This window comes from Panthera leo, chromosome C2 (genome assembly GCF_018350215.1).
Source record: "Panthera leo isolate Ple1 chromosome C2, P.leo_Ple1_pat1.1, whole genome shotgun sequence".
Classification (NCBI taxonomy): Eukaryota; Metazoa; Chordata; class Mammalia; order Carnivora; family Felidae; genus Panthera; species Panthera leo.
The window spans coordinates 93,621,645-93,641,705 of NC_056687.1; the positions used below are offsets into that span (position 1 = coordinate 93,621,645).

At 40.3% G+C, this 20,061-nt stretch overlaps 1 protein-coding gene across 5 annotated transcripts in view; it reads right to left on the minus strand.

The window, feature by feature from the left end:
- Positions 1-6,836: 6,836 nt before the first annotated feature.
- Positions 6,837-20,061, minus strand: part of FNDC3B (fibronectin type III domain containing 3B) — a 409,533-nt gene continuing 396,308 nt past the window's right edge. For all 5 annotated transcript variants that reach the window (XM_042954945.1, XM_042954943.1, XM_042954946.1 and 2 more), the window contains one exon: positions 6,837-10,386. In XM_042954945.1, the coding sequence (XP_042810879.1) occupies positions 10,075-10,386 (312 nt within the window). In that variant the 3' untranslated portion in view covers positions 6,837-10,074. The remainder of the gene's footprint in view (positions 10,387-20,061) is intronic.

Below are 20,061 nucleotides of genomic sequence, written 5' to 3' on the forward strand. Positions count from 1 at the left end.
TTGCCTTACATTGGAGGAAAGCCAAGCTCAGAACTCCGCATTCTCACTCATTGCAGGGGAGCTTGTTCTTTATAAGGACAATCATCCCTGACTCACACATCTGACTGTTGGATAAAATATACCTGGTCCCTTTTCTTTTCTCAGGAGGGGAGAGGATGGCAGTAAAGGGACAGACTTAAAAAAAATAAAAGGACTAGAGACTGAAGGTCAAAGCTGCTGTGGTTTAATATTTGTTTAAATCTTACTTTAACATCACAACATTTATGAGATAAGATCAAATGCTAGTACCATTGTTGTTCATATCATTTAAATACAATAGCAGAAGAGATCTTGAAGCGTTTTTGCCAGGCAGCACAATGCAGAGTTAGAGTAAACTGGCCTCAGAAATTAGAACCGGGCTTGAATCCTCCATCAATACTGACTTATATACCCTGTGCTTCAAGGGTGATAGCTACACTCACCTCAAAGGGCTGTGAGTCAGAAGTCAGATAATACATGTCAGGTGTTCAGCATGCTGCAAGTGCTCACTAATAAATGCTCACATTCAGCACCATTTTATTTTGGTTTTGATTTTTAAAAAATCTGTAGTTTTGGGGGTACCTGGGTAGCTCAATAGATTAAGGGTCCAATTCTTGATTTTTGGCTCAGGTCATGATCTCACGGTTCGTGGGATCTGGGCTCTGAGCTGACAGCACGGAGCCTGCTTGGGATTCTCTTTTCCTCTCTCTCTACCCGTCACCCACTCATGCTCTGTCTCTCAAAATAAGTAAATAACATTAAAAAAATATCTATAGCTTTCCTAAGTTCAGTGTATACTGCTTGAAAGGTAAAAACAAACAAACAGAAACAAAACTCTGCATGAATTCCCAGCATAAAAATATTTGAGGTTGTGCATTTTATACATTGAATATTCTACTCTAAATAGGCCCCCTTTGCAATATGAAATGGTTTTAAGTGCTTTCTGTCTTTGTTGGGCATGTTCTAGTCCCTGGTGTCAGAAATTCAAGTCCAATTAGCTTGAACACAAAGGGTCACAAGGAAACTGTAAAAGGGGTCAGTGAACGTAAGGACAGAATAAATTGGGCCTTAACTAGGGACTTTCTATTGCATCATTGCCCTTTTTTCTCTCCTCTTACCAGCTTCATTGTTCTTTTTCACTGGCTTTATCTACATGGAGAAAAACAGCTGCTCAAGATTTTCAAGCTTTTCATCTTAGAGGTCCAGCCATTAGAGCAAGACCACCTTGAGTCTCAATCCCAGATGGCTAGGCCATCCCTAGAATAATGTAGTGAAGTCTGGGTAGTGGTTTTAGAGGAATCCAGCAACTTGTGGAGAACAGAGTGGATGGGGTTGAGTGTGGGAGAGGGTGTTTCTAGCCCACTGTCCTGGAAGGGAGTGGCAGACAAAACAATAGAGGCTTATCATACTTTTCTTTTCTTCCCCATGCCTGGTGAAACCAAAATGTCATCTTAGCTCAGGCTCTGCAAAAATAACACCATAGAGCCTTCAGGCTTTGGGCAAAAGCACCTTAACTGCAGAGAAGCCAATTTTCATTTATGCTAATATTCATAAGTGCTGAACATGAAAATATGCACAGCAGGATAGGAAGGTTTGAGCACGTCACTGAGGCTGGTAGGGGTCAGTTACACAAATCTCATTCAATTCAATTTCCAACTCTGTGTGGATCCTGAGTTTTATCCCCATTCCCCCGTGCCCCCCCCCCCCCCCCCCCCCCCCCCCCCCCCCCCCCCCCCCCCGCCAATACAACACAACTCTTTTCACATGATGATTAAAGAATGTATTTGCACATGACAACTTAGAAATGTATTGCCTTGCATAGATCCATGTGTTATTTAGGACACTGCATTCTGTAGCGCACTGTTCTCAAACTTCATCCATTTGCTCATCATTCCTGTGATTTCTGCCATATCTGAGTAGCACCTGCGCCATTATTTACTTACCATATTCCTTTTCTTAAATATCCACTTTAATCTTATCTGGTTTTCTTTGATATGCCGGATACAATTTTTCCTAGTACAGATGACAAAACTACATAATTTAAAGATGTCAAGCCATGTACCCTTTACAGTTATCTTGTATATTTCCCCACTTTGGGAAACAATGCTATAGTGGAAAATCTACAGCGTTCAATAGCTCATATGTGCAAGAAATTTTGTTAATGTGAATTGAACATGTTTCTTGTAGAACCTGTTTGGATAGAAAACAAAAAATCTGTGCCTTCAGTCCTAGGGGGGGAAAAAAACTAAGAAGCATCCTTTAGTTATCCTTTGACTCAGAAAAGGGGATGGAAATTTATTTCTTCTATGGTTTTGTTAACCATAAAATTATTTTTTATTTCCTAATATGTAAGTGCATCTTTCATCTACAAGGCCAAAATATTATAGTTAAGGCTAAAATCCTCTTTGATCACCACCTCCCCATTTCTTATTAGGGCAAATCTGAGTTACAAACTCAGGTTCTATCCTTTCAGACTTCTGGCCACGATTATCTCTGTTCCATTTGATGTCAGTTAACAGCTACTCACAGATTTCCTTCAGTGCCTTGAACCAGTAAGTTTTCCACTCTTCTTCACGGGGCTCTGTATATTGGAGCATGCCTTCCACAGGCAGAGAGTTCACAGTTCCACCCTGGCCTTCATTCCTTGCTTGCACAGAGCCTTGTGATCAGGCAGAAGTGAGACTGAGGACTTCTCAGGTCCTTCCTTGGCGCACTCATAGCCCTGTACATGTACATGGCCTTCTAGATGCTCAGGACCACATCACAAGCTTTAACCGCCCTCTTGGATATCTCCGCCCCCGGGTCTTGGAAGTTTTTGACCAGGCTCTTGTTTGCCCCAACTGGTACTGCAGCCTCAAGCAGCGAGTGTTACATGATTACACTGATTATTTTTCAACAAATGCCCTGGATATAAGGTTTTTCCCATAAAGCGAGCTCCGAGTCAAGTTAAATAGTGACACTGATCTGGGGAGGAGATATTTTGAGATGCTCCAAACCCAGTATGCTCCCTCTGGTGGCCGCAGGGCTCATTTTCAAGGCTACTGTGGAGGTGGGGAGAAGAGGAGTAGATTGCGATAAAAAAAACACAAAGCCTGCTGTTCTTATCAAGGTTCAGATTGTTACAAGGCTTTAGTTAATTTCCAGAGTTCTGGAAAACTTGATGTTGGCATTTTTCTTGTTGCCACTGTTTTTGTTGCTTTGATGGAGAAGCAAATATATACAGACGTTCTCCATCAAATTCTTGGAAATCTTGTCTCTTCCCCCGCCTCACATACCGTTTACTCACTTTTGTCAGAGATGAGTAAAAGGTGATATTCTTCTATTGGAAGAGACAAGATCATCCATATTCTTATCAAAAATTTGGTGAGAAATGTGGTCAGCTGCACAGCAAATGCCCCAACCAACAAGGACAGCCATTATTCACCTTTGTTGAGCATCATTCTAGAATAAGACCTACAGTTGCCAGGTCTTTCAAATTTTAGTAGAATCTGGAATTCTAGTATTTTGTATGAAATTTCCACATTAAAAACATTTTTTAAATGTTTATTGTTGAGAGAGAGAGCGTGAGTGGGGGAAGGGCAGAGAGAGGGAAACACAGAATCCGAAGCAGGCTCCAGGCTCTGAGCTGTCAGCACAGAGCCCGAAATGGGGCTTGAACCCACCAACCATGAGATCATCACCTGAGCCGAAATCAGACGTTTAACCGACTGAGCCACCCAGTCGCCCTTAAATTTCCACATTTTAAATGATAAATTGACAACGACTTCAATTAAAATGAAAATATTGCACTAAAAATAACACACCCATGCAAAAGACTATGGTTTGGAGCAACAGGTCTTATGGATTACATCACTGCCAAATGCTGCAGAGGTGATGAGACTTGCTGTCCCAAGCATATATTCCCTCCCTCCAGTCCAGCAGTAGAGGCGGAAACTTTTTATTTTTGGTCGCCACTCTGAATAAAGGGTAGCTGTACACAGATCTAATTGTTACTTTTAATTAGCACAAGGTAAGATATCTTGAGAGGTTTAAAAGGGTCATTTGCATCCATTTTGGGGGGGCAGTCATGCAAACATGTTGGCCAGGTGGGGGTAGGAGGAAGATACAGTGAAAATTACATAAATTCTTTTGGGGCAAAGGGCTGGATAGTCAACTTCTGCATGAAAAGCACTGGGGGCAGAATCCCATGGATTCTTCTTTTCTTGTTTTATTTGCCTGTATGGCAAATATGGGAAAGCATATCCTCTAATAGCTTCTGAGAATGGGAGCATGGGAGGCAAATTTGTGAGATCTCACATTTCTAAAAATGTCTTCATGATACTTCACACTTGGCCAAGAGTAAGCAGGTGGGAAATCTTCATCTTTCAAATCTTGACATACTTGCGTCACTGATTTCTAGCTTCCAGTGTTGCTAGCAAGCAGTATAAAGCTATTCTGATTTCTAATCCTATGTGACCACCTTCCTACATTTTTGGGAGCTTCTCTTGGTCCCAGTGTTTTGAAATTTCAGGACGGTGTGCCTTGGGGGAGGTTTATTTCCACTCATCGTGCTGAGCACCCTCCTGCCCTTTCCTTCTGGAAACACGGTGTTTCATGATTTCTTCTCCATTTTCTCTGTTCTTTCTCAAGTCCCCACTACTTGGAGATTGAATGTTCTGGTCTGATCCTAATCTTTTATATTTTCATTTGTTTTATTTTGGGGTTATTCTCTTAATTGCAGCTTCTAACCCTTCTGAATTTTTCATTTCTGAGAGCATTTCCATGTTCGTTAAGCACCCTTTTCAATAGCATTCTGTCCTCAGTCTAAAGAGGATTTATTTCCTCTCATCTCTCGGGAGATAAACAATTGTTTCCTGAAGTTGCTTCTCCCTTAGTCTCTGATTCTTCCACGTTGTTGGCTTTGGCTTTTCATGTTAGCAGCTTTCATCAGATGTCAGGTCATTCGTCATTAAGCTGGAGGACTCAAAAGCTGACAGGGGATTGTTGAGTGAGTGTTTCACCTCGGGGCAGTGGTTCTCAATCCTGGCTGCACAGAGGAAACACCTGTGGGGCTTTAAAAGTCACCGATGCGGGGCGCCTGGGTGGCTCAGTCGGTTAAGCGTCTGACTTCGGCTCAGGTCATGATCTCATGGTCTGTGAGTTCGAGCCCCACGTCAGGCTCTGTGCTGACAGCTCAGAGCCTGGAGACTGTTTCAGATTCTGTGTCTCCCTCTCTCTCTGCCCCTCCCGTGTTCATGCTCTCCCTCTGTCTCAAAAATAAACGTTAAAAAAAAAAAAAATTTAAAAGTCACTGATGCTGGGGCGCCTGGGTGGCTCAGTTGGTTAAGCATCCAACTTCAGCTCAGGTCATGATCTCATGGTCTGTGAGCTCAAGCCCCACGTCGGGCTCTGTGCTGTCAGTTCAGAGCCTGGAGCCTGCATCGGATTCTGTGTCTCCCTCTCTCTCTGCCCCTCCCCCACTCTCTCAAAAAATGAATAAACATTAAAAAAAAATTAAAAAAAAAAATCACCAGCGCTCTGGAAATACACATTTTATTGGTCCAAAGTATGATGTGGGTGTAAGGGTTTTGAAAAGCACTGCAGGTGATATTACTGTGCAGCCCAGGCTGAGAAGAACCACCCAAGGATGCTCTGGCTGAACCATTTCATTGACCATCTTTAGATCTTTCTTTTTGGCCTATGAGGCCCTCTAGGTAACACGCTTAATATTCTCCTGTATGCATATGTTCACTGAATCCCATTTCTGATATGGTACACACAACTTTACTCTCAACTGTGGATTGCGTCTCCCAGGCTAGGGATTTCTATTTTACCTTTTGAGGAGAAACATACAGGCTTCTGCAGGGTTGCAGCTGTCCAAGTGGAAACAACACAACACGGGAGGAATTTTATGGATCCGATGGCATTTGAAACAGCTTTCAACTAGTAGTATTTTAGGCTCCCTTCCCTGTTCATCATCACTTCAAAAGGACATGTTTCTGTCAATTTTTGAGCCTTCAGCGTATTCTGCATGTGAATTGAGGTGATGCTCAGTCCTCTCCTTGAGGAATTAGAATTCCAAAATTCTGGTGCTAGCAAGTGCTTTCCCATTCTTCCCAGTGTTGAGGGGAGTTGTGATTCAACAACAGTAACAATAACAACAAATCTTTACTAGATTTTCAGTGGAGTGTTAGGAGCATGCAAACTCCGACGTGTCCACTTTGTCACTTTTACTCACAGGAATGGCCATCACTCTTTATAACGCAGAGCTTATTTTCTTCTAGAAAGTTTTTCTGTACATTTTTTTTCCTCCAGAAATGAGAAAGATACTAGCGATTCCTAGCAAAACCATCTGAACATAAGGAAACCATGGCCATAGCAGGGGCACTGTGCTTTATTGCTGTTGTTGTTGTTGAATGAGACCCAGGGGAGGCAAGATGGAAGTCAAAACCCTGGGAGTTCATCTTGGAGAGAGAGCATTCTGGGTCTCCGTGTGTACGGAGATAGACCTGGGCCCCTAATGTTTGGCATTTGGATAACAGGTAAGGGACGCAGACTCTGACAAAGAATTAACTGGCAGCCCCCGAGCCTGTATTGTCCATAATCACATTTTAGCTGTCCCATACAGGGAAATCTGAATCGTTAGCTTCTTTTGAGACATTAGCACATGTGATTATGGCCTGTGATCTTGCAGGACCTCGGGTGCAACTGCTCTTTTGGATGCCACCTGTGTGGCCTCGAAAGGCATTTGTGCAACTTTGGGGATGTGGTTTAAGTTTTTAAAAAGTAACAACAACAACAAAAGCAATCCTATTCATGGCAGAAAAACCCTACTTACGTCAGAAAGAATTAAAACATTTATTGGGCATAAATATATTACATATACACTACAGATACAGTTAGGTATTACATATAGCATAGTATTTGCAAAATCTATACATTAAAATTGATATGGCAGTTTTAATACAATGTGTATGAAATAGTCTAAAATTTACAATACAGGAAAACATGATTATTTTTTTTTTCTCCTAGAGTTGAAAACCTTGGAATGTATGTCCAACAGTGAGGTAAAACATTTTGTCTTTCAATTTAAAGAACTGTGCAAGGATAACATTCAAACACATTCAATTAGGGCACTTTTCAATTTTGACAGGAATACTGATTTACCGTAGCCAACAAAACACAGTTAGAAAATGCCAACAATTTCAAGTTGATAAGAACAAGGCAGATAATATGAAAAAAATCTTTTAAAAAAGTTTTCTCTTTCAACAGTTTCTTTGAGGACAAAGGGCAGTTTGCATTACATGACTGGAATTTCTTGTGCCAGGGAGGAATCTGACATACAGAGCATCGGGAATCGGCCACTCACTCATTCCTACCTATTGCAAAAGGGCAAGAGAAATAAGGTCGATAGAACACTTTATTTTATTGTTCGTGTGTAAGGGCAATACAATATAGTTATATACTGATGTCACAAATACGTATTTGTGATAGAAAACAGAGCCAGATGGAGTAATAATTTTTTTGACTGACGGGGTTATAATGGACACCAAATCACGAAGAACAATAAAATAAAGTGCTGCCAGCTGGTATTTCACCCACTTCAGCTTTCTGGTGGTTCAACAGGATGACAATCTCAAAAAAGATAAAGTACTCGTAGCAGTCTTGGCCTTAAGTATTCTTTCATTTAAAACATTTCAACCAATTCAGAGAATTTCTTGATAGCAGCAGTTCTGAAGTGTTTCCAAGAAGGGACCTCCCCCCCACCTGGCAAACAGGGTTTTTGTACACCTTAACTCTTCATTTCATGCAGGTGTTTTGGGGGGAGAAGGTGTGTTTTAAGCAATGGGCTCTGGAAACGCAGATGCCACGGTAGAGTGGGTCATAATACATACTTAAGCAGAGGGCTGAGTTTTGGAAGGCCAGAACTTTGGCAAAAATATATTTACCTTGATGCCATCACTTTGCAAGGCTAATTAAACTAATTATTACAGTCAATAACAAAATACAAAACTCTCTAGTACTTACTACATCAATATAGGCACACAGAGTAATTCATTGATCTCAGCACTTTCTTTCAAGAGATGATTATGGTTTTTTGGGTACATGTAAACGTTTCAATCACTGATAATGGATTTTTTTTTTTTTTTGGCATTTAATGCACTAGATGCTCTTCTCTTTAAAAACACAAGAAAATGTCAGAAGATTGATAATAATACTACAGATGTTGCCAAGGAACAGGACTGACCTAAAAATTACAAAAGTATAAAACACAAAATAACATGCTACAAGGGGAAATTAGTACATAAGTACATTTAAAAAATTTTACAATAAATAAAGATTGCACTGTAATTGGCATTTAAAGTACTGTATGCAGAATATAGTATAAATAAACCAAAAACAAAATAATGTTGGTTTCCCCATGACTTTGGTATGGGAATATTATAAGCTAGTACAGGATACTGCATCTTAAGACAACACAGACCAAGCACAAAATCGCTATGATCAAGAAAAACCAAGTAGCAAAAATATACAAAAACAGAAGCAGGGGGATACACTGTGTCTGTTGCACCCTTTTGGAATATATTTGCACCTCCAACTCTTAAATGTCCCTGAGGTACGCGAACATTATGGACTTCATATAAATAATCCAATGACTTTGGGTTAAACTTGATTATCTCATGACTCAGAATAAACACGCAAGAGTAACACTTTGCACTCCAATAGCACCTGTTGATCAAGGATCTCAAAGCACTTACAAACATTAGAATCCCCATTTCATTTTATTTCATTTTATTTTTAATGCACGGGAAACTGAGGCACAGAGAGGTAAAGTGACGTGTTCAGGTCACGCAGCAAGTTAGTGACAGATCCAGGGAGAGAATCTAGGCTCCTTCACCCCCAAACACCCTGTGCTCACCACCAAATATCATTCCCTCTCCACACATGGCCAGGTCAAACCCACAAAAATAGGAACTACAAATTTAGATGACTCTCGTTTGGGTTTTACTCTGCTGTTAGATTAATATGATGTGCATTGAATCAAGGTATTGAAATTCGATCACTTCATTGATACCTCAAAGAACAGCCTAAAGGCAAATCTTTCCAAAACAACAAGCTGTAAGAAGACTGCTCACAATTAGTATGAATCATGGACAATGGGCAGAGGCACTAAACAGTCACCAGTTCTCGCCATATAACTCTGGTCAAACATAACAGAATATAATAACTCTAGTGATTAGATTAGAAGTAGTTCTACACAAAGACAAACAAACAAGTTAAAGCAGCTTTTAAAACAGCTGAACAAGGAAACAACTAACTATTGCACAATGCCCTCTTAAAATTACTGCTATGAATCGATGGGGTAAAAATCTACAATGCTCCATAATTTATAGGTGCATTTTGGTTACTTGATTTCTTAGACAGGCAGCTCATAGTGTTAAAATCAGAAGAAATACAGATTATTAAAACATTTTAGATTAAAGTACACATCTTGATTCAAATGAGCTAAACACAGTTAAACAACTGAGTGACAAAATGGTTGTTTAGGGCAGCCTTATCTGAGCGAACACATCTTCTGTACGTTGTTGTTGCTGTTGTAGTTGTGTGCTAATACTCTGACAACACTGGAATCCTAGACCTGTAACTACACACACTGTGATTCATGTTCACAGATATCGATGATCAAGACAAAAGAAGTGACTGGTGAATATAAATTACTAAACTGTAACATGGAAGAAAAAAAAACAAACAACCAAAGGCTTGCAAAAGACATCAGTGAAAACAGAATAAAGGTAAATCTGAAGATAAAAGAAAACATATGAAAGCTAGCTTTTGGTATCTGGTTTGCTTTTCTTTAAAAAAAAAAAAAAATCCAGTTTAGTCTCTTCCTAGTTTTGCATTTCAAAAAGGTGCACCAAAACACTGATATTTTTTTTCCCTAGCTAAATCTGTAAAACAAGAGAAGTATATAAATCAAAGAACAGAAGGGCTTAAAAAGGGGAGTATCTGAATAAATGTGTGTATTAAAATGTGTAGCATTAATTAAATTCATACCTCTAGTTTTGTTGGGTTTGTTTACTTCATTAAGAAGTACTGTAATATAAAGGCAAACAAAATGGACAAAGTTGCAAAGCCAACCACAATGAGGGCTGCAAACTGTTCGTCAGTAGGCATCATGCTCTTCATTCTGGGATCATCTATGCTCCCCGTGTCCCCTGTGAGCATGACCTCGCTTCGCTGTAATACAAAAGCCGCAGAGGGGCTGAAAGCTCCGCTTAGCTCCTGAGAGGTGTCTACACAGCGACGGCACACGCACACGCGGAACCTGTAGTCTGTGTTGGTCTGGAGGCCTGAGATCTGGAATGTTGCTTCTTCTCCCTTGTATACCTTCCAGGGAAAACAAAAAAGTCCTGGTCAGTTAATCTGTAACACTGTGGTCTTCTAAAGGAATAATCCTGTAACGCTGGGGGCCTTGTGGACCTGGCTTTACGCCATAAAAACAAAAATGATGTAGACGGGTTATTTCTCCCAATCGGTATTTCATCCAACAGCAACAAAGGAAGGTGTTCTAACCCACTCTGAATAAACATAATACAAAATTCAGCGACTAGAATTGCAGCTGACCTAAGTAATACATACACAACTGACTAAATTTTAATAAGCATTTAGGCTGTAAATTAGAAGATGACTTAATTCTTACAAAGAGCCCCAGATCTTGGTCCACAGAACAAATTAACATTTGCTGAAAGGAAACAATTAAAAAGTTGCAGAAACAATACAATGTAAAGTGTCAGTTGGATGATTTTTTGACAGTTGCATGCACCATATAACACTACCCCATTAAGATATCCTACTTCCACCTTCAAGAAGTACATCCTATTCTGGGGCCCCTGGGTGGCTCAGTCAGTTAAGCATCTGACTGTTGATCCCGGCTCAGGGCATGATCTCATGGTTCATGAGTTCGAGCCCCAAATAGGACTCTGCACTGATGGGGTGGAGCCTGCATGGGATTGTTTCTCCTTCTCTTTCAAATAAATAAAAAGATGTACACGCTATTCTGACTTGTTTCTGTAATTAGTTTGGCCTGCTCTAGAAGTTCATATAAATGGCATCCCACTTCATGCCCGCTCTTGAGCCTACAAGCTTCATCCAGGTTATGGATTCAGTAGTGTTCCATCACCTGTCTAGACCTCAATGTATCCATTCTCTTTATGATGGACATTTGCATTTTTTTCCCAGTTTGGAGCTTTTATATAATAAGGCTGCTATGAGTATCTGTGTACAAATCTTTGAGGACTTAAGTTTTTATTTTTCTGGAGTAAATACTTAGGAGAAGAAGTGCTGGGTCACAGGAACATCTACATTTCACTTCATGAGAAATAGTTTTCCCAAGTGATTACATCACTTTGTACCTTCTGCCAGCAAAGTAGGAGAGTTCTGGTTGTACCCCATCCTCATCAACATTTGTTATTATTGGTCATTTATATTTTAGCCATTCTGATGGGTGATAATGCTATCTCATTTGCATTTGTCTGATGCCTAACGATGTTTCCTATATTTTCATCTGCTTATTGGTCATTCATATACCTTCTTTTGTGAAGAGTATGTTCAAGTCTTTTTGCCTATTTTTAATTTACTTACTTTTAGTTATTTGTAGGAGCTCTTCTTTTAAAAATTTTTTTTTAAATGTTTATTTATTTTTGAAAGAGAGACACAGAGTGTGAGCAGGGGAGGGGCAGAGAGAGAGAGGGAGATACAGAATCTGAAGCAGGCTCCAGGCTCTGAGCTGTTAGCACAGAGCCTGATGCGGCGTTCGAACCCATGAACCGTGAGATCATGACCTGAGCTGAAGTCGGACGCTTAACTGACTGAGCCACCCAGGTGCCCCTGTAGGAGCTATTTTTATCATCTGGATATAAATCCTTGGCCAGATACATCTTACAAATATTTTCTCCTAGTTTTGTGGGAGGTATGTGCCTAATTGTTTTCTTGAAAAAAAATTTTTTCTACACACTCCAATTTATCACAAATTAACATTTAAGTAATTCAGTGGTCCATCTGGTCATACAGACAGTAAACACAAGACAATCTGTTTTTTTCCATTAAGGACCTGGGAAATTTTCTTCCCCTTTGTTAACTCTAATACAATCACCACGAGGCTTACCATTACAGGGACCTGAAAACTACCAGTCTACTTAGAGAACTCTTTGAGGAAGGGAGATCTCACAAGGCTCTTTTATCAAAGTGATAGCCTCAGACTTAAAGAAAATGATGATCACATTAAAATTACATAAAAATTCATGGCTTACATTACAATCAATGAATTGAGATAGGAAAAAAAGTACCTGGAACTCAAGCAAATCAGCAAGAGATTTGGCTGATGAGTTGCTAAACAAGAAAGTAAAATTAACTGAATCTTTCCTGTATGAATGGCACTGAGGATTGATAAAGCACTTACAATATGCCTGGTACATAGCACTGCACAGGAAAAGGAAGCTATTACACCATTTAGAACTTAAAAACAACTCCAAATATATTATTAAAACACAGCAATTAAAAGTGATAATCATAAGCATTTTCAACCTAGCTACAGGCTAACTTAGGAAAGCTGTCGTTTTTGCCCATTAAAACAAATCCCCTAGAAAATAAAAAGTATTTCCAATGTTCTCAACGTTGTCTGAAACACTTGTCAGCTACAGAGTTAGTGGGGATCTACAAATGTTGAGTGTTTTTAAAAAAATTTTTAAATGTTTATTTTTGAGAAAGAGAGAGAGAGAGAGAGAGACTATGAGTGGGGAGGGCAGAGAGAGAGGGGGCACAGAATCCGAAGCAGGCTCCAGGTTCTGAGCTGTCAGCACAGAGCCTGGTGCGGGGCTTGAACTCATACGCTGTGAGATCATGACCTGAGCTGAAGCTTGGAAGCTCAACCAACTGAGCCACCCAGGCGCCTCCAAATGTTGAGTGTTTTTAAAGCCTGGTGTATCAACTTCTACCAATTACCAAGAAATAGGACATACCATCAGTGAACACAAGTATACTGGCCATGCATTTAGTATTGGGCAAACAAAGACAGTGAAAGGATCTCAGAGTTTAGAAAAGGGAACCAACTACCAATGTTCGCTTGATATTTAGCCTTTACAAAATTTTTTGGGGGGGGGGCATCTGGGTGGCTCAGTCAGTTGGTTAAGCGTCTGACTTTGGCTCAGGTCACGATCTCACAGTTTGAGAGTTTGAGCCCCACATCAGGCTCTGTGCCGACAGCTCAGAGCCTGGAGCCTGCTTCAGATTCTGTGTCTCCCTCTCTCTCTCTGCCCCTCAGCAGCTTGTACTCTGTCTCTCTCTCTGTCAAAAATAAACAGACATTAAAAAAAATTTTTTTTTAAAAGATCATAACCTGAGCTGAAGTCAGACGCTTAACCGACTGAGTTACTAAGGTGCCCCAGATATTTAGCCTTTTTCTTAAGATTTTTCCTCCCTCGTTTTCAAACTTTACAATGTCTTATTTATTATACTTTTGTCTAGGGACCAAGTGCCAGAAAACCAATTTTGTTTGTTTTTTACTATCCAGATTCATCATTGCTTTTGCTAGGCCTTTTGTAAGATTTTAAGCATGTTCTGGGGCGGCTGGGTGGCTCTGTTGGTTAAGCGTCTGACTTTGGCTCAGGTCAAGATCTTGCGGCTTGTGAGTTTGAGTCCCACGTCGGGCTCTGTGCTGACAGCTCAGAGCCTGGAGTCTGCTTCGGATTCTGTGTCTCCCTCTCTCTGCCCCTTCCCCAGCTCACCGTCTGTCTCTCTCTCTCAAAAATAAATTAACATTAAAAACAAACAAACAAACAAAAAAAGATTTTAAGCATGTTCCCCTTGGTGAGTTACCTTATTTCTTTAAAGACTGTAGCAAGAGCATTAGCAACCAGAGTCATAGACAGAACTGGGTTGGAGCAGCCAAGTATGAAAGGGCTGTAAGAAGAGCGCCCCTGTCTGGTACTAAGAGACCACTGACGGAGAGGTCTCTCACTGCTCCAGTGATGATTTAGTTAAATGATGGTTTAAGGGGAGCTTGTTGTCATGGTGACTGCCCCAACCCACACACTGCCAGCTATTCAGGAGTTCCAACTACACCCTGATGGAACTGTCTATGAATTATTTCCCAACATGTGCGTGGTCTCAAGGAAACAAATGGTGTACATGTTTTTTCATTAAAGAAATCTTTTAACTGTAATGTTCTTTACTTTCTTAATTGAGATTTAATCTCCTAAGTCTAAATGCTCAAGTTGGTATTTTCTGAGAAAAGCCTTTTATTGGAAACTATGGAGACCATTCCTGGAGGGAATGATTTACAACCCACGGGACCAGTTTGATAAAGAAGGTCCTTCCACACTTGCCACACAGCTCTGGTTTTTTATCTGCAACGTCCCAGTAAACAAGCCATTCTGATTCTGTGGTGAGAAGTTAGCACTGGGATGTTTACTGAATTGGAGAGAAGCTGTCCTACAGATTAGCTGTAAGATTTCCTGCTAGATCTGTTTTATTGAAGAGGCCGCTCCTCCTGAAGTATTTGTTGGCACTTACCACACACAGGTCGAAAGACTGTAGCTGTTGGAGCTCTTCTCCTCCGTGCAACCTGGGGAACTGGGAGGCAAGTGGGCCTTCCCTTCTCAAGCACAGGGACGGACTGGAACCAGGATCCCAGGTCTAAATGCTCGCTCCGTTACTTTCTAGGTTTGTGAACTTAGGCAACCGAACAGCTTTGAGCCTTAATTTCCTCACTTTTAACATGGGGATAGTAACAGTACCTAACCTAACTCTAAGGGGGGCTGAGGGTTAAAGAGAAACTGTATGTGAAGAATGCTTTGTGAGAACACGCTGCGGAAGGTAAGCCAACTTTATCCAGTTTAATCCTCCTGCTTAGAGATAAAGCAAGTGAGGATCTTCAGAAAGGCTGTTCATTTCTTAAGGATTCCTTGCAAAGATGAGATCCCACTCCTAAGTCAAATACCTCTGCTCACCACTGGAACCGCCCCAGCTCTGCCTGTGCCATTCCCTCTGGTAGAGATGCCACCACCTGCCCTCTGCTTTACTCCTCATCTAATGACTACAGTCTGCCATGAGGTCCAGCTCTCATGGCCTGACTCGGTCTTCCCAGACAGCTCCACTCTCTGTCTGGTGTTTCCATTAAACGCCTCCCAGATCACCCCATCCTGGTTCCTGCTGCCTCTGGAGGAAAACACTGCCTTTCCTTTATGCTGTATGGACAGCAATTCCCCCACTCAGTCTGTGCCAAGCAAAGGCTTGGGCAGCATTTCTGTGCTGTGGCCTCTTAATTTCTGCCTTCAAACAATGACCTCGTTGAAGGAAACCAGTTAATAACCTATCCCCACAGATGTTTTTGAGACTTTTGGAAACTGGATATAAATGTTCATTTCTATTTATTTAAATGAATTCTATGGCTTCCAGAATTTGCACAGCTAGAGCTTTGGAAGAAAGCTGGCCCAAAAGTAGATTTCATTTCTTAGGAACCCAATTCATGGAATCCTGAACAGAGACTTCATATATTCATTTTGATGGCTCTTCTCAACTCTAACTTTCTGGAATGAAGATCTCTGAAAATGTTTTTAGAAAGCAAAGGAATGCTACTTTTCTCATACCATTTGGCAGAAAGCTTTAGTGAAGGAAAAATGAATGTCTAATCGAAGGGAACTTCCTTAATGATGAATCCAATTAAAACTTAGGCCTTAATTTGTAAATGTTTTTCTTTTAGCCATTCTTGGTGTTTTAATTGGAACAGCTCCCCCCTTTTCAAGCATTGCCAACTCAAAAATCTTTTAAAAAATATGGTAAACATATTGAGTGTGGGACTGTGTTCTATTATCCACAGCAACCAGCACCATGGATAGCCTCAACTAAGTTGATGCTCAGTGAATGTTCTCTAATTAGAACTTTCAAATACTCAAGAGCAGATATTCTTACACCACACTGTTTGAAAAGAGGGGAGAATTAGCAGAAACAAGGAAACATTAAGTATTAGACACACCAACCACATAGGCAACAGAAAAGAATTTTCAGTACAGGTGCAGCCATCATTGTAAAAAATGGAATCATTAACAGTAAGTTGTTTTTAGTGCATTAATAGAAACTATAGTTTCTAATATATTTTAGAAATAGTCAACGATGCTTATTAGGCCTTTTGGATTCTTATTTTATATTTTATTTTTAAGTAGGCTCCACACCCAACATGGGGTTTGAACTCACAGCCCTGAGATCAAGAGTTGCATACTCTAACCAACTGAGCCAGCCAGGTGCTCCGACTTTTGGATTCTTAGCTGAGGAAAAATTAAAACAATTCCAGCACCCCATTTCCTGAGGACTCCGGTTCCTGAGGCTGGAGATAACTGATTTGTTTTTGTGTAAACAGTCACAGCCAGGGGATCACAAAACCACAAGTTAGTCCTATCTGTCACACAGCTGTGCCTCCACTGAAGTGACTTTTCCTGGGACTGCACAGCTCTCTGCATTAGGATGGCAGGCCTCGTGTCCCTTTATTTTCATTCATTTTGACAGGGGCACCATTATGGGCTTTTCCTCCTGCCTGAACCCAATTTAAAAGGCATAGCTCCATTTAAGATTGTCTTTATTGAAGTAACCAATCATAATATCTCAATAAGTATAGAAGCAATATTATTTTTATCAAGACTATTTCTGTTCTTGGTTTGATGTACAATAGATCTTAAAGTAATTTTGACCTTTATTCCAAACAGAAGGACCGAAAGTAATATTCAGATAACTGAAATGAACAATCTGTGCCCGTTAATTCAGAACAACATGCTCTGCAGTTGGATTCCTTGATCCCAGAGAGTCTCTGGGGGAGGATCCCTGGAGGTCTGCACCTGGGCCAATGCTTGGGTCTCTTTACTAATACTGCCCCTCTCAAGAACTGCAAAGGGAGGCAGAGCTGCACAGCAGTGTCACTTACGTAGAGCGTTCTCATTACTGAAGGGCCTGAAGCTCACAGTGGCCCCCAGTTAGAGGTTTAGAGTCCCTACTTTTATAACAAAGTGGCCGAGGCTCAGTGAATTAATTCTACTATCACATGACTGTGGGATACCCTCCAGCTCAAGAGGGAACCCACCGACCTGCAAGCCTCCTTTGTAGAGGGTGCAGTGCTGGGCAGGCGTCGTTGTCCCTGAGCTGAAGAGGACAGGTAAGGGTACTGTTGCTGAACTGCCTCTTGGGGGTCTGCTGTTCTCACCCCAATGGGCGTCTAAGCTCTGAGAGCACTGCCCACGCTCTTCTGTTCTATGTCGGCTCTCTCACGGTACAAAGTACCTAACAGTTTCTCAATAAACCAGGGTCCTAAACCTGGACTTCGCCGAACAGAATAAAAACTTGTCTCGTGAATTTTTAAGTGGATGTGTGAGCATTTTTCTGATGGCCTTCATCAGATACTTAAAGGAAGCTGTAAACCTAAAAAAGTTAACCCGTAAAATAAATGATGGCTTTTAAATGTCCCCATGTTGATCTATTATTTTGCTTTGGATTTGATCCTTTATTCAGGCAAAAATAAAGAGCTGTGTTAGGGAACTGAATTGAAAGCCATTAAAAAATATGTAGGCTCTAAGACTTTCAAATGGTTGCCTTAAGAGCAGCTCTTTCCTCATAGTACCTGATGTGATGCCATGAAGAACCAATGTTAAGTCCCAATACTACATTCTAAAACATGATATAAAATGAAAATTTGTTCAGAGATGCCACCAAATTAAATGTAAAGGTCCACAAATTTTGAGATGCTTTAAAGGTTTACTTAATGCAACAAATCTGAGCACCAAGAATATTAATGATTTGTCACAAATTTTTCCCTAACATGTAACAATGTGTTACAGTTTGGTACTCTTTGCTCCTCTTCATGGAATATTTTTTTAGGGGCTCCTGGGTGGCTCAGTGGGTTAAGCATCCAACTCTTAATTTCGGCTCAGGTCATGATCTCATGGTTTGTGAGTTCAAGCCCCAAGTCTGGCTTTGCATCACGCTGACAGTACAGAGCCTGCTTGGGATTCTCTCTCTCTCCTTCTCTTTCTGCCCCATCCCTGTATGCTCTCTTTCTCAAAATAAATAAATAAACTTAAAAATTTTTCGTGTAAAAATTATATAAAATTTGGTAAAAATTTTTCATACTTCTGGGGTATGAATAGGAATCATCTTGCTTTACATTCTTATACAGGTATCAAACTATGTTATATCTCGTGCAAAAAAAATATCAGTCACCTGCGTATACATATAATTTTCATTCCTTTCCAGAATACTCTATAATTAATACTGTCTGACAAGAAGTTTTAAGCTTCTTTGAAAAAACTTGTGCTTGGCATGTTTATTAATGGCAGGAAAGCCAAATCAATCTACGTATGCGTTCTAATATAGAGTAAAAATTTAGGTGAGGATTTACTCCTTTAAGAGACCATTTGTAATTACAACCAACTGCTCACCTCCTATCTTGGTGGCTGAACAAAAGAAAGCTAATAAGCCAGAACCAAGGCAAAGTTAAAATCAATGTTTCAAGTGAAACATCAGAAAAAGCCTTGGTGTTTGCCATATTTGCCTGTATAAGATAAGCCTGGGAAGCAGAAAGACACTCTTCCTGTTACAGGTGATTTTTTTCACCTAAGTTACAAACTTTCTAAATCCACCCCATGCTGAAGCTTACTCTTACTACTACCCTGAGTATAAATAACACCGTTCCTTTGAAACTGCCTCTTTCACGCAGGCAAGAAAACATTTACTGAGTGCCTAACTATGTGCCAGTACTGAGAAATAACAAGGAGTAACACAAGCCCATACATTCATAGGTCCTGTCTGGTTAGTGCTGGGATTGAGGAATCCAGAATGCTCCCTAAGAGCACGGAGCTCTGCCGTGGTGTATGCTCGGTGAGAATGACCTCCCCTTTTCTTTTGCTTTGCTTCTATGTATTCAAAGCCTGTTATCTCCGGAGCACAATTATTTTAACCATTACTCTGCACCCATAATATAAATAGGTTTCATTTCCTATTTCATGTCCAGAAAAACTGAATGAAGTACTCAAAACATCATGTTTAAGTTAATGCTTATTGAACAGGAAGAAGCAAAAAAAAAAAAAACAAAAAAAAAAAAACCCCAAAAAACAGCAGTACAAATTGTCCCTGACTCAACCGTGGCTTTTAATGCACCACGACCCACCTTAATCATTTCTTGGTAAATGTAGTAAACACATGGTTATGTGAAGAATGCTAATCCCTATCTACTGAGCCTGCCCTAAAGTACGATGTTTTCATGTATTTTCAACAAGAAACTTGCTTATAACTACAATAAGAAATGTATTCTGAGTTCTACACATGTGACTGCATATCCTATTAGGATTTATAAATCCATGGGTCTAAATATATAACATTAAACAAATAGCAGATTTAAAAACAATGTTTTTTTAATTTTACATATGTATGTAGGCTTCATGACCAGTGCAGAGCCCAATGAGTGTGTTGAGTGGAACACACAGCCATGAGATCACGACCAGAGCGGAGATCAAGAGTTGGTCACTTAACTGAATGAGCCACCCCTGTTAAAGATTTTATTTTTAAATAATCTCTACACCCCACGTGGGGCTCGAACTCACGACCCTGAAATCGAATTGCATGCTCTTCCAACTGAGTCAGCCAGGAACCCCAAACAAATACCAGATTAGAAACAGCCACATTGCTGATAAACTCTAAATTACTGAATTGATTTACCCATGTTTTAGCAATGCTTGCGATGTATTGATCTTGATCAAATAATGCTGCCTTCTCAATGTAAAACAGCAATCCCTCTTTTAAGCAGCAGAACATTTTTCTAAGAACAGGTGCAAAAGCATGGTACGGGAAATACAATGTTTTTAAAATAACAAGGACAAACATGCAATGAAGGTACTGTTGGGAAACAAATCATTCTTAAGTGTTAAATGATACACTGTGAAATTCGCTATCATTTCATCTTTCACTGCTATGGAACAGGACAGTGCTGCTGGAGTTAAGATGACTGCAGTTAAGAGGGAAAAGCCC